This window comes from Echinops telfairi, unplaced genomic scaffold (assembly GCF_000313985.2).
Source record: "Echinops telfairi isolate 266 unplaced genomic scaffold, ASM31398v2 ScPeMD7_7469;HRSCAF=8507_0, whole genome shotgun sequence".
Taxonomy (NCBI): domain Eukaryota; kingdom Metazoa; phylum Chordata; class Mammalia; order Afrosoricida; family Tenrecidae; genus Echinops; species Echinops telfairi.
Genome location: NW_022111372.1, coordinates 87,370,252 through 87,384,944, shown reverse-complemented (window position 1 = coordinate 87,384,944; position 14,693 = coordinate 87,370,252). Strand labels below are relative to the sequence as shown.

Here is a 14,693-nt window from a genome sequence, read left to right as displayed (position 1 = left end):
GACCAACTGACAAGGTATTAACCGTTCAAGTCAGGTTTATCGTTTTGATCTTCTGTAGACATCTCTCCAATGCTCTCTACTTAGCAGCCATTTTGCTACGTAGATCCCACCAGTGTACTGTGGGCTCCCACTGCCATTCATAGCCTTCTGCAAAGCAGATTCTCACAGTTTACGCTTGGATACTATTTCCCCCTTCGACTTTGGATTATATGAGGTACAATCCTTTGGTGGCTGATGTTGGTGTGCTTCTTCCTCACGTGCCTGGTAGACATCTCATTTAGAGTGCCTCTTGTTTGGAAACAAGTCTTTACGAACTCAGACAGTATGTGATCTGATAGCTGGGCACTATCTAATTTCCTCACCACACATTACTACCGCCCCCATATCTTCTGTGTTCCCTTCCTGAGGGCCAGTATCTATTGAACAGGGCCGTGATAGAAGAACTAATTGTTCTTAAATTAGAGGTAGGATTTTGTTCGAGCCCAAAACTCATGCCTGAGTCAATGTTTTTTGTTTGTTTCTTTATTTGCCTTTGGCTTCCTTTGAAACCTCTGTCGGTATATGGGTATATGGTAGAGAGTCTTATTGGTCATCCCCCTGGGGCATAATGATCTTACATTAATAGTGTCTTTTATTAGCCCCTGGCACTAATTTTTTAAAGCCCCATTGAGTGTGGGATATGGTGCCAATGTAGACTAATTGAGCCAATATAGACTAACTCCATATTGCATTACCAAAATTATTCACCTGTACAGAATGAATCCTTTTGTAGCTGGACGCTATTTACCCTAACACTGGGGGTTAATTGCCAGGGACAATTTATAATAATATTCACTGAGAATGTCAGTCACAGGTTTGCCGGAATAATATATATCTTAATACAGCATATAGGGTGCTGATGTAGCAAGACCAGGTTTATCCACCTACCAACAGTTCAATAATCTTGGTGCAGCTGTCTTCCACTCCCTCAGACACTATGAATTTTCTGTATTAAGTCCTCAGGTTACAAGTGTGTCTGAAGTAGAGTCCAGTTCACTTAGTGGATTTTCTGCATCGGATCTCACTGTTATCGTAATTATTATATAACTCCTTTTAATTGTCACCTAATTAGTTAGTTCACTGGATGGATTAAAGCTTCCCATTTCCCCTGTAAAATGGTCCTATAACCCAACCACTGCCATTGATTTTTTTTAAATCATTTTATTGGGGGCTTGTACAATTCTTATCACAATCCATCCATCCATCGTGTCAGCACATTTGTATATTTGTTGCCATCATCATTCTAAAAACATTTACTTTCTACTTCAGCCCTTAATATCAGCTCCTCATTTTCCCCTCCACCCCCACTACCCTCTCCCTCATGAACCCTACCTCATTGATTCCAACACCTGGTAGCAAATTTGATGGAACAGCTCCTTTGGGTTTCCAAGGTTGTAAATTTTTACAAGTGCCAATAGCCTCATCTTTCTCCTGTGGAGCAACTGGTGGCTTCAAACTGCTAACTTTGTAGTTAGCAGCCCAATATGTAACCCAGGATTCCACTGGACTCTTTAAATGGGTCTATAGCATGTTCAATAGAGCTCACACGCTAATCTGTGGTATACAAGCACACTCCTGCTTTTTTGGGTTGAGCATATTTATTGAGAATCAGTTGTCATTATCCCTAAATCTCTTAAAGGTAGGTATACTTGTTAGAATACCACAATAGGTGATGAAAACAATGGCATGAAAGGAAAAAGGATTGTTTTGTATGAAAACTAAGTTGAGTAGTTTCAAAAGACCCAATAAATAATTGTCAAATTAAATGTGAGATTAAAAATTGGAGGCAATTATCAAACTCTGTAACTATTCTATAGAATGAATGTTTGTCAAGAAGGCTCCCACGTAAACTCAAAGAAAGTAAATGTGGATGTGGTCTTTGTCATTTTGAGTGTGGTTTCTGCAAGAAAAACTCTTAACTCCCAACCAGCAGACACATATACAAAGAAAAGGTCTTGGCTCTGCCTAAGGTCTTCATCAAAATCAGTTCACATGGTTTTAAATAGATATGTTACTATTGGCTACCTTAACCATTCTGATTCATCAACTCTTTGTCCCACACATGGAGTAAGAGAAGGATGCTTCCCCCCCCTCCAGTTCTTTAATGCTTCCTCCCCTCCCCCCAGAGAGGGATGCTTTTGTATCTATTTAATGCAATGGCATCCTACCTCCTCATCTGTCATATTTTATCAGCAATAAAACACTCAAAGAGAAAACCTAAAACTGAACTCACTGCCATGGAGTTGATGCTGGCTCATAGTGACCCTGTAGGACAGGGTAGAACTGCCCCTGTGAGTTTCTGAGACTGTAACTCTTTACAGGAGTAGACAGCCCCATCGTTCTCCTGCAGAGTAGCTGGGGGGTTTTGAACTGCTGACTTGCAGACTGAAGCCCCAGCATAACCACTTCACTAGCAGGGCTCAACCAGGGCTATTCAAGGACACAGAGTATTGCTGAAGTGGATCTAGATTCCATGTATGTTCTGATTCCAACACCTCAGAGACCTGATGACAACGAAGAGGCAAATCTAACACACTTTGATGACTTCTACGGTTTATTGCCTGTGGGTGGACAGGGTGTCATCTGTCTGAGTACATTTTAGGTAGGCCTTAGTAGCCACTCGTTGAAAGTAAGTTGAGGCTGTCTGGTCCTGTGAAGATTAACAGTGTCAGAAATCATAAAGCACAGTTCTCCTCTGTCCTATAGCGTTGGAATCAACTTGATGTCAAGAGATTTGATTTCTTGGTACTTGAAGAAGCCCTGGTGGGTATAGTGGGTTACCTATTGGGCAGCTAACCACAAGGTCAGCAGTTTGAAACCATCAGCTGCTCCACAGGAGCCATATGAGGCTTTCTACTCCTGTTAATGGTTATAGCCTTGGAAACCCAGAAGAGTCGTTCTACTTTGTCCTTTAGGGCCACGATGACCCAGACTCCAGTGAGTGAGTAGGGCACTTAAGAACAAGAACTTGGTCTTACATTTCACCATACTCCTGAACATCCCCCACCGAACACCGGGCAACACATCCTTTTTAAATTTTGATTGATGAATTTTCTTTCCTACTTCATCACAGTAGGAGAGATTGGGGCATTTCTGATTTCCAAAAGAAGTGGAGCTATGGCGGGGGAGAAATTTTATTGTGTCTATCAGATTGTCATCGAGAGCTCAGCCTCACTGATTGGCACTAGTTCGTCCCTTGTCAGTGCGGCAAGATGAGCAGCACCCTGCTCACCAGATGGTTACTTGTTCCACCAGCCACCTTTGCTGCATCCCCAATTCACTCCAGCCCGAGAGAGTCTCCAGCATCCGTGCTGCATGGCAGCTCCTGCCAAAAATGTTGCCAAATGGCTCCTCTCAAAGTCATGGGCTGCCCAGACAGACTGGCTCCTCCATCTGCAGCAGCTTTTGGCAAAGGGATGTTTCCTTTTCTGGCTCTGGCTCTGGGCTGCACCAGAGCCATGCTGCCAGAAGGATGATATGACCCATCAGTAAGTACATGCAGGCCTGGAGTTCTGGGGTCATTTAATGTCTCTGTCTATATATTCCCCCTCCCCACCCTACCCGCTCCAGTGTCACCCCTGAACACAACATCAGGACATACCAAAGAGACCCGGATGGTCACAAACCAGACAAAGAGAGGAATGGAATGGGAGAGCCAGAAAACTCTATGGAGAGCCTATGTACCCTTCCCCACCTTCAACCTCATTCTAATGGATTAGGAACCCGAAGCCCAGAGAGTAAAACTGACTAATTATGGTGGCAGAATTGGGAATAATAGGTAGGTCTTATGATGTGCATTCCACACCACTGCTTATGATACTGCATTGCCTTTTCATTCCCCACCCTCACGTCATTTTCATGTCCGTGGTAGAAACTGGACCCTTTGGGTCAGTATTGATCCAACAGAGTTTCTTTATAAAACTAGATTTCGTTTCTCTGGGTCAACATCCTGTCTTTGTTTTTGTTTGCTTGCTCTTGCTTGTTCATTGGTTTCACAACACAGAAATAGCCACACACCACCCTGAGATGGTGTTTAAGAATATGGCCTTTAGGATCGACTAGCCCTCGCTGTGACTTCTGGTTGCCACTTAGAGTTATGTGACCTTGGACAAGTGATTATTAACCCCATCTTCCTGCCTTTTTACACATTATCCATGGCAGTAAAGCTGGTCAGAACCTAAAGAACTCTGAAGATTTCATGTTCAAAATCCGTCAAAGCCCAAAGTCTGTTTCTGGTGCACAGGACACCCACCTCAACTGCCACAAATCCATGCTGCTCTGTGTGAACACCAAATCCGCAATGGTTGGGGGGGAGGTAGGGCACAGACTGTGCACATTCAAGTGTGGCTGCCAGGTAGGCCCATTCTCGACATTAGGAAACTTAGGTTGACATGGCTAAGTCACTTATGCAAGATTATGCAGAGGGCACGGAGGGGAGGAACAGGGGTTGCTTCTAGCCATTTTGTTAAGAAATGGGAATCAGCACCTTGACCTCACAGATGACACAATCAAAAAGGTAAAACTTGCACAAAACATATATGTATGTATGTAGTCAATGCTGCGTACTATGAAAAATCTAGAAACAATAAATGCATAAATCTACTAATCAGCTATGGTACAGCCATAGTATAAAGCATTCTGCAATTGTTTTAAAAAAAATCAGGAAGGCCTAGGTGTCTTGACATGGAAAAATCTTTAAGACCTATTATTGGGTGTGTTTGTAGGGGGAACAAAATAGAAATAAACAAATAGTGTGGTTTCATTTATGCAAATACAACCCCCCACACCCACTGATTTATTTGTCCATGTATATTTAAATGTATGAAAGTGCATAGGAGGGTGGCTATAGGGAAGCATGTCCACCTACTGTCAATGGTAACCCTTGAGAGAAGTGAGGATCGAGGTGGGCTATTGTTTTATCCTATCCACTTCTATAATGTCAGAACCATTAAATGTAAAAGGCACATCTGTATGGTTTGTCTAAAAAGGCATAAATGCAGAGGCATGTGATTAACACTCAACAATACAGCTGACTCGGACCAGGAGATTGCCTCCCTTTCAGTGTCAGGACCCCAGAGTGGACTTCTACAAAGTTACGTGAGCAATGTTTCATCTCTCCAAGCCTCTGGTGAAAGCCCTCCCTGGTGCTGTCTTATTCTTAGGGATTCAAGTTTTATCTTCCTTTTCTGACCTTTTTTAGTGTTGTCTTTGAGGTCATCTGGGACCTCTTATCTTGCTACAATATTCCCAATTTGGGTCACCTGCAGCTCTTCCACCCTCTGCACCACTGTACTTCATTGAGGGGCACAGAGGTGAGCCCCTACATTAAATGGAAGAGGCAGTCAGCGATTCTGTGGCTGCTTCAGGTGCATATACTGAACTGCCATTCCCAGCAGCTGAATGAGCAATAATCGATAGAAAGGGCTGCAAATGCCCTAGCATCGAGCCCAGTACACCTTGCAACATATTTTCTCACAGGTGAGGTATTGATTGGCACATTCCACCTAGCAGATTCTATCTTTCTCAGGTTAGAACTCTGCCCTCCAGGATCCCGCTAGTCTCCTAGACTCTCCATATTTGTCCCTTAACAACATGTTGTTAGGTTTCATGGAATTAATTACAACTCACATGTGTACCATGTACTACAGAGTAAAACATGGCCCAGTCCTGTCCTGCCTCACTTTCACAGCCATGATGATGTGTGAGCCTACTGCAGAGGTCACTGTGTTTCTCCAGCCCCTCGAGCGTAGTCTTCATTTTGATTGAGCCCCCTCCTTCAGCAAGCATGATGTCAATTGTCCAGAGACAGTTCCCTTCTGACAGCATGCCCATGGTTCTTGTGATGAAGTCTGGCCATACTTGCTTCGAAGGAGCATTCTGCCTATACTTCTTCACAGCACTTTTGTTCATTCTACTGGTAGTCCAGGGTACATTCCAATTTCTTTGCCAACACCACAATTCAAATACTTCAGATCTTGTTTGGCCATCCTTCCTTCCTTATTGCCCGGCGTTCCCATGCATTTGAGGCAATTAAAATCCATGGCTTGGGTCAGGTGCACCTTAGTTCTCAAAGTGACACATCTGCCTTTGAACATCTTAAAGGGATATTTTGCTGCAGGGTTGCCCAACAAACTACATCCTTTGATTCCTCAACTGCTGATTCCATGGGCATTGGTTGTGAAGACAATGGAATCCCCGACTCCTTTAGTATTTTCTTTGATTACCCTGCTGCTGCCTCGTGGCCTTAATGCACAGGTCTCCTTTCTTGGTGTGGAGGGCTCCCTGGTGAAGGCGAGAGTCTCCAATCTTCATCAGTACTGCTGCCAGTCTTCACTTTGGATAAGTGAGGCTGTGTGATCTGCATATTTACAGGTAGTTAATGATTCGTTCTACAATTCTGATGCCCTGTTCTTCTTAATCTAGTTCAGCTTCTTGGATTATTTACTTACCATACAGACTGAATAATCTCATGGTGACGAATACAACCATGACACACACCTTTCCCGATTTTAATCACAAATTATTCCATTTATTCTGTTCACATGACTGTCCCTTGGTCTATGCACAGGTTCCACATGAGCACAATTCAATGTTATGGAGTTCCCATTCTTATCAATGTTATTAATAATTGGTTAGGAGTCACACAGACAATGTCTTTGCAAAAACAATAAAACACAAATAAGCATCACTCTGGTATTCGCTGCTTTTAGACAAGATCCATCTGATGTCAGCAATGTCATACCTTATTCCATATCCTCTTCTGAATACGACTTACATTTCTGGAATTTCCTGTCAATTTATTTACCCAGCTGGTACCCTTCATCTCTCTGTAAATGGTGTATGCAGCCAGGCCTCATAATTCTAAAACCCAAAACCGAGAAGCTGACTTCTGCTATACAACATGGCCCTCCCACAATGGCCCTTCTGCCAACAAAATGAATTGAAACCAATTCCTGGATTTCATATGTGCACAACCTATCATAATCTCTCCAAACTCTTTCCATAGTGAACTTGGAGTATAAGAGCTCAGGGGTTCCTAAATTATTTATGACAAAACTCCCAGTCACCTTGTAAGAAGAAATCTGGTCTTCTACTAAGATAACTGGGCTGTTATGTCAGAGCTGGCTTACAGCATGATTCTAGAGTTCTACTGAACAAGACAAATAAGGAAATTTAGTGGTAAAGAAGCTACATTTGGTAAAAGCCAACTCATCTACTCTTTAAGCAGAACTGGGGAGGCGCCCTGCATCTCGCCACCTAAACTCCCCATGAGAGGCAGCAAGCGTGGTGGACAGAGGGCATGGGCTCCAATCTTGGCTCTGCCACATAAAAGTATCGTGATTTTTAAGCATACGACACAAATGTCTTTGCCTCTCTGAACCTCCACATTTCTTTTGCTGAACATCATAACTAATAAAACCATTATTACAGAGTTGTGGGATGACAATAGGAGTAAACATGTGAAAAGTACCCAGGAATACAGCCAGTACTACAGTAAGTTCTAGAGTTAGGAACGTCCAACTTAAGGAGACCTTGTATTTGCTCTTTAATGTTATGTAAGTCTTCCTACACTTGAAATGACCGAGCCTACTCACAACAAATTCCTCAGCACAGTACTTTCATTGGCTGCATGTGCCAGTTTACATCGCTGAAAAGGTGGGGAGCCCTCTTTCACACGAAAGAAAGGTTAAATGAGAAGCGTATGCACCTGTTAAACTTACCTATCAATTCAACTTAAAAACATACTTAAAAATAGATCTCATACATAAACCAGGGACTGCCTGGACTCAAGAAACATTAGTTCTTTTCCTTCAACTAAATGTCTAAATTGGACCCTTAGTTTCTTAAATGCAAATATTAGTGTCTAGGAATGTCAGTCTATAGTTGTGTTCTTTTCATTGAGCATACCAATATTTTGACAGCAGTGGCCTAATATCATTCACCCCAGGTTCTTTGGTATGTTTCTGACCAGCTCTCACAAAGGGTTTGGGAATGCCCCTGGGGACCAGGATGCTAATGATGAATACTTGCTAGTGATTTCCAATGCACGCTGGTTATTATGTTCAGTAGCTGAACATTTTCCATCCCCAGAAAGGTCATTTATGATCCTATAAAGCAGCTTCATCCCACTTTACATTTAAGATTTTATCAAGAATAGCAGAGTTCAAATATTCATCCACATGCATCAGAAATACCATTCAGATCACACATTTGCATACAAACACCAAAGCAACTTCAGGAGCTACAAGGCAGCTTTCCATCATTTGATACCACCTCCGTTACGGTGCCTGCCAGTCAAGGCCATTTTCCTGTGCTCAATGGCTTCCTGTTCGCGTCCTAGTTTTCCTCTCCCTCAAGTACACATGGAGTGCAAGGGCACTCCATATTTCTTCACTTTTATTCTGTGTCCTGATGAAGCTGTACCATTTCACAGCTTGCTCAAATCTCAAATTTCCAGATCCTCTGAACTCAATCCTCATACAAGAATTGGGTCGTAGCATATTGCTGAGTAGTGGCCACATAACTTTCTTCAAATGATTTCAATTTGTGGTTCATTATTGCTCACCAGGGCAATCTACTCCACTGTGAGGTACTTTCTATTATAATCAAGGCAAGATCAATTTTCTTGACATTGTTTACCCATCAGCTCCAATTCTGCCCTCTGGAATGCTCTGCCCCTAGGCATCCCATCCAGTTACATGGTTTTTAAGTACCATTAATATATAGTTGATCTCTAATCACAAATTTATATCGTTAGGCCAAGTCTTTCTCCTAAGGTTCAGACCCAGGTATCTGACTACTTAAGAGTCACACAGGAGACCCCTCAAATAAATCCATTTGCAGAGTCTGTTACCCATTTCAGGAATGAGCCCCACAATGCATCCATTCTCTTGGCAAAATCCTGGGAGTTGTCTTTGACACTACCTTCTCTATCCACCACATCAAGTAAATTATATCCATCTCTCTCCAGAGGATGTCTCAAATTCATCTAATTCTCTCCACATGCACTGCTGCCACGAGTTTAGACTGTAGCCCTGACCTCCTAGCTGCCATCCTGCGTTCACTCCGACTGAATCTCCAGTCCTTGCCCACACCGTGTGTGTTGCAGTTAAAATCAGCTTTTGAAAAAACAAAACAAAAAACTGATCATATTTCCCCCTGATCAAAATTCTCTAATGGCTTTCAATTGATCTTTGGATACAGTCCAAACTCCTATGGTCAGCAAGGCTTGATGTGTTATGATCACTGAAAACTTTTCCAGTTTCTTGTCTAATATTTTATTAGGAAAAATTTCTAACCAATAATAAAATTGACCAAAATTGTAGTGAATATCCAGAGACGTATACCACCTAGATCATTAAAAAATAACTTTTTATAGTGAATTGGGTGGAGGTTGAAACAACAGGTCAGTTTTCCATTCAACGATTGCTACACATTTTGTTTCACAGCATACATTGAAATCCCCACCACATAACATTACTTATCTGACTTCCTCCCTATGTTTCTTACTTCTTTCTTGACCCTTCTGGACCTTCTTGGGTAAATGCAGCCCTTTTCATTTCAAGTGGTTGATTCAAAGTTTAAGGTATGCGTACTCCCTCAGTACTCTCATTCTCCTCATAGACCTGTCTATTGTTTATCTGAAAATTATCCCATGGATGAGCTCATTTCTAAACCTGAAGTGTGACTAGGGGGACCCCGAGACTCCTCTGGTCTCTGACAGGTAAGCCTGCTCTTTTTTTCACGATGTTGACTCTTGTTCCACTCAATCCAGAACCTTCTAATATGATCTCAGAGCACTTGTAGCCAGGTACCATCTAGTTCTTCTGGTCTCAGGCTTGTAGAGACCTACCCCTAGTTTTTACCATTAGCAGTCTATGCTTGCATGATCACATAACCATTTTGCTGCTTCTCTCAAAGGGCTAACTGATCGTAGGTACATCCCCAGTAAACTGCAGAATCTGCTTTCTCTCCATCACTCTCGGCCTGCTTTCCTACATTCCAGTCCTAAGAACGTTTCTGCTCATTGAATCTGTCGAGACTATTTCCTATCACCAAGCTTTTCTCCCTGTTATTCTCTCTACCTGAAATGCCTTCAAGCTTTCTCTGGTAATTCCCAACTCACTTCAGTTTTCAACTTCACCTTTTTTAAAGAGCTATGTCTGAATCCTGGATCTAAGTTAGGGTCATTTCATAAATGCTCAAGTGGCACCTTGAGACTCTCCCAAGTGGCATCTATTATAATTTGGAACGATATACTTATGTGCATAATTATTTGTTCAAAGTCTACCCCTTCACTCGGTTGAAAGTTTCACGGGAAGAGAGACTGGGTCCGTATGGAATCACCTCTGCGTGAACTCAACTATTTGCTGAAGGAATTAAATGGAAGAGAAACCACCAATTAAAAGTAGCTACATAGAATAATTGAACTTATTTTTTTTCTCAAATATGTACAAACAGCACTGCTTTTCTGAGAGCTCTGAGGCCTAACAGCACTGGGGTCTATCCAGAAAATAAGATAAATGACTAAATGGCAAGAAACACAGATAGTGACTGGGCCCAAAGGACATTAAGATGGGCTGAGGTGAGCCATCCTCTCCATTAGCACCCCAGCCCCACCCAAGAGCACCTCAAATCGACATGCAACCCAAGGAAAAACAGTTGTTTCCCATGCAAATACAGTTTATGTAATCGTAACAACAGGCCATAATTTATGGAGGGGTTTACCAGAAGGCTTGCTTTGTATTTGGCACTTCCAGGAATGGTTTCCTTGTGCTAAGTAACTTTCCCTGTTAGATAAGTTCTAACATCGTCTTCATTTAAAAGTGAAGGGAACAGAGCAGTTGCTTTCGAGCACAGCCCCTAATTTCCCTTTCTAACCTGATTGCCTCTCCTGTAAACTCACACTACATAGAATATTCTGCGTCCCGTTTGGAAACAGGATGCTTAATCACAGACTGCTTTAAAGAGGTGAGGGTTTACTGTGACTCTACCAAGACCCTAAAAATATAGACTGAACTCCACACACAGATCAGAGATCTCTGAGCAATGTAGTCTTGCATTTTTATGGTCATTCCAACTCTACCCAGTGCTCTGCTTCATACATAATCCCACATACATATTTTCAAATGATTCCTATAGAGTTTTACTCTGGGTGGGAACATGATTTACACACAAAACTAAAGCCATTGTGATCTTCCCCATAACAGAAACTAATGGTTTAAGGGAAATGAAGCCGTACAGAATTTCCTAATTGAAGAGCCTGAGCTTCCGGAATTGGAAGACAAGCATTTCCACTATTTGCATGACCTTGACCAATAAGTAATACCTCCCAGTTTCCTTATTATAAAATAAAATGAAGAACCATCACCAAACAACAGGGTTTGGATACAGTAAACGCCATACATGAAGAGGGCAGTACGATGCTTGTAGCATAACAAATGCCCCAAGATGGAAGGGAGGAGACTTCAGAAAAGGAGGGGGTGGGGGCGCAAGAACTTTAATGACCAGAATAAAAGGGATGATAGAAAAATTTCTCTAGCAAATGTACATCATGGGCATTCTTTTTGAGAGAGAAAGAAAGAATGAGAAAACCTGGCTAAACGTGCCCTTTAGTATTTGCACTGCTTTTAGCTGGATGAACTTGCCTGCAGCTACCACTTACAATGCAAATTGAGCTTAGAGTCCTTCACACTAACTACACAGCAAACATCTTTCAGCTTTAAATAGAATACTGCAGTGTGGAGTGATATAGCATAGAAGAAACATTTAGAAACACAAGCAAAGGAAATTTTTGGGGTGGTGGTGATTCAAGCATCTCTCAGCAGATAGAAAGAAAATGTAAACATATTAAAACAAAAAGGCCAAGTTTATAGAAGAACCTTGATATTAATTACCTAGGAAGTAGGTTTATGTTAATGAGGGAGAAGAGAACTTAACAGAGTATTCCAAGACTATCTGCTCTAGGAAACCCTATACAGGGGTCGCTGTGTGTCAGAATTGACCTGATAGCAATGTGCTGGGCTGGGGGTTTGGGGGAGCTCTTTCAAAGTATCCTAGCACTTTCTAAGGTATTCATCAGAATGGGATGGAGTCTTCTGACCAGTACAATTTCATGACCGTTCATGAAGAGAGCTTCCTGCTTTACCCAAATTCTTCTGCTATTTACATTAGCTAAGTTCCTTATTTTCTTTCCATACCATCACTAAGATCAAGTAAAACACACACATACACACACACAAAGTTATCTAAATCTTTATTTCACAGTAAGCTTTCAGTGTATGTGTGTGTGTGTAGTGTGTAGAGAGAGACTGATTATTACACATCAAAAAGACTTTAGAAAGCAGAGTTGCTTGCTGTAAACTCATTCTCATTTTTGTCTATATGAATCCAGATATTGTATCCAGAACCAGAGTTTACCCCAAAATGCCATAAAGTAGAAACAAAGATTATGTAGTATCTAGGGCCCTGGAAGCAATAATGAAAGCAATGAAGAACTTTAACTCATTTCATCTTTCTATAAACAGACAATGGGCACCTTCTGTACCACTGGCCCAATTTTTGACTATGCTCATAGGGTAGTTAGTTTCCTTTGCATATGCTTAGGGTCCTCATGCAATTCACAAGGATGAGTGAAGTCAGTTCTTTGTAATCAAACAGACGGAAACATCTCCCCAAGCAATACCCAAATCAAGAACACCATCTTTCTTGGATGACAGAATCAAATGCTGAGCTAATCCAATCCTACCTGGAACATGAGTCAGTGACAAAGCCCTAACGAAGACTGAAACAGACCATATTATAACCACGTTATTACGCAATTAACAAGAATCAGCAAGTATGGTGCTTGGTGTGGGGAGAGGATGAACACGCGAGCGTCTTAAAAGCCATCTCTCATTCCATTGAGGCCAGAGCACAGCCTCCTGTAACTCTGCTTAATCTGTCTAGCACCAACCAACAACAGATTAGGCTTGAAGATAATTGAGAAAGGGGAGAGAATATTTGCAAAACTGTTCTTTAAATAGTGTTCGTTCTTGAACTTGCAAGGATATTTAAAGAAGCGTCTACCTTTACCTTCAATTGTTTGTATCTTTATATTCCTTTCAGAGCTTGAACTCTTTCATTCCCTACACATCACATTTCTCTAGTAACCTTTGGATTTGATAGAATATTGTAGAACTAGAGCATCCCCAAATCACCAGCTTAATCTTAATAGACATCGTTCGAGTGTCTTTCACAGGCATTTTCCGTACATAGCTATTAAAATGTGAGGCTTCATTAAACACTATGTAAGTGGCTAAGGATGAAGGCTTACAGGTAGAAAATGAAAGCAAAAATGCAAAGTTTTGGTAATTGGAGGGGAAAAATAGCCTTTACTCTCTGTTCACACACAAAAGGCGGAATGAGATTCCACCTGCTGACTTTCCCTGCCTGCCTGCAAGGCACTCAGGCGAATGTCAGAACAGGCTGGGCGAGAGAGAAACGACAATTTCACCTCTTGGCAAAGCTCAGCTTGCTGAAGCCTTTTGCTTTCTGCTGGCTGTTGATTCAGCAGAAACTACTGCTGCAGAATTCCTAATGGTGATTTTTAAAGGCCCTACTGATCGCATTGCTCGCCCCACGTGTCAGACTCATTCGCTCACCGCTGAACACTATTTCCCCAGCGACCTTTTTATTTCTTGCTCAGGCACTTCCAGGTGGAGAGGGGCTCGCCCTTTTGCAAAAGGCCTTTGGGGGTTGGATTGTCTGGGCAGGTAACCAGGCCGGCGGAGAGATGAATGGGCAGGAAATGAGACCATGCCCTCCCTGCAGCCAAGCAGAGACATCATTCCGCCCAGGGAGGGGCGGACCCTTGGCCCTCCTGGGCCCTTTCCTCTCCATCTCCCCCTACGAGCTCCAGGAACATCTTGGGGGAGGGATCATCTCTCTTTATGGAGTCATTCTTTTTCCCCCAAGCCGGTGGTCCCACCCTGACAAGCCTAATCCCCGGGGGCCTTTTTAACTCCCATGGGCTCCGGTCCACCTGCTGCTGTCCGCGGAGCTCGCCTCGCAGAGCCCGGATGGATGTGCTGCGCACTGGGGGCGGCCGCGCCTGGGAGCCAAAGCCCCCGACCCCAGCCCTGCGGCGCGGGGGAGTCGTCGCCCGCTCGCGCCCAGCGGGCCCGGGAAGCACAGCGACCCGCAACTTGCGCCGGGCCCCAGCGACGGAATGCGGCGGGGCTGGCGTTACCTTCGGTCGCATAGCTGTGGTCGCGCAGGAAACTGTTGTTGATTTTGCGGGTATCAATGTCCTCCTCCATTGACAGCAGGCTTACTTGCGTGGGAACCAGAAGCCGGTAGACAAGTATCCATGATCCCTCCCCGCAGCCAGTGTCACAGGAGAGGGGGGCAGGGGAGCCAGTGGGACTGCACCATGGTCCGAGCCTGAGGAGGAGACGGGGAGGCGGAGAGAGAAGAAAAATAAAAACCCGGCAATGGAGCTGTCACCTCCTCCACCTCCTCCTCCTCCTCCTCCACTCGGGGGCTCCCAGGCGGCGGCTCCTCCCGCGCTGCGCTGCGCTCTCTCCAGTTCCACTTCCCGGCGAGGATGCTGCGCTCGCCTCGGCTGCCTCCGCCGCGCCGGGCTGCGCCCTGCCCGGGGCTGGTCCCGCCCG

At 43.5% G+C, this 14,693-nt stretch overlaps 1 protein-coding gene across 2 annotated transcripts in view; it reads right to left on the bottom strand.

Moving 5' to 3' along the window:
- The window catches only part of PPP2R2B (protein phosphatase 2 regulatory subunit Bbeta), a 569,986-nt gene that overhangs the window by 354,412 nt on the left and 200,881 nt on the right, over positions 1 to 14,693 (bottom strand). The window contains exon 2 of one of the 2 annotated variants that reach the window (XM_004696699.2): positions 14,270 to 14,463. The exons of the other annotated variant lie outside the window; for it this stretch is intronic. Coding sequence (XP_004696756.1) covers positions 14,270 to 14,463 — 194 coding nt within the window. The remainder of the gene's footprint in view (positions 1 to 14,269; positions 14,464 to 14,693) is intronic. 2 annotated transcript variants of the gene reach the window in all.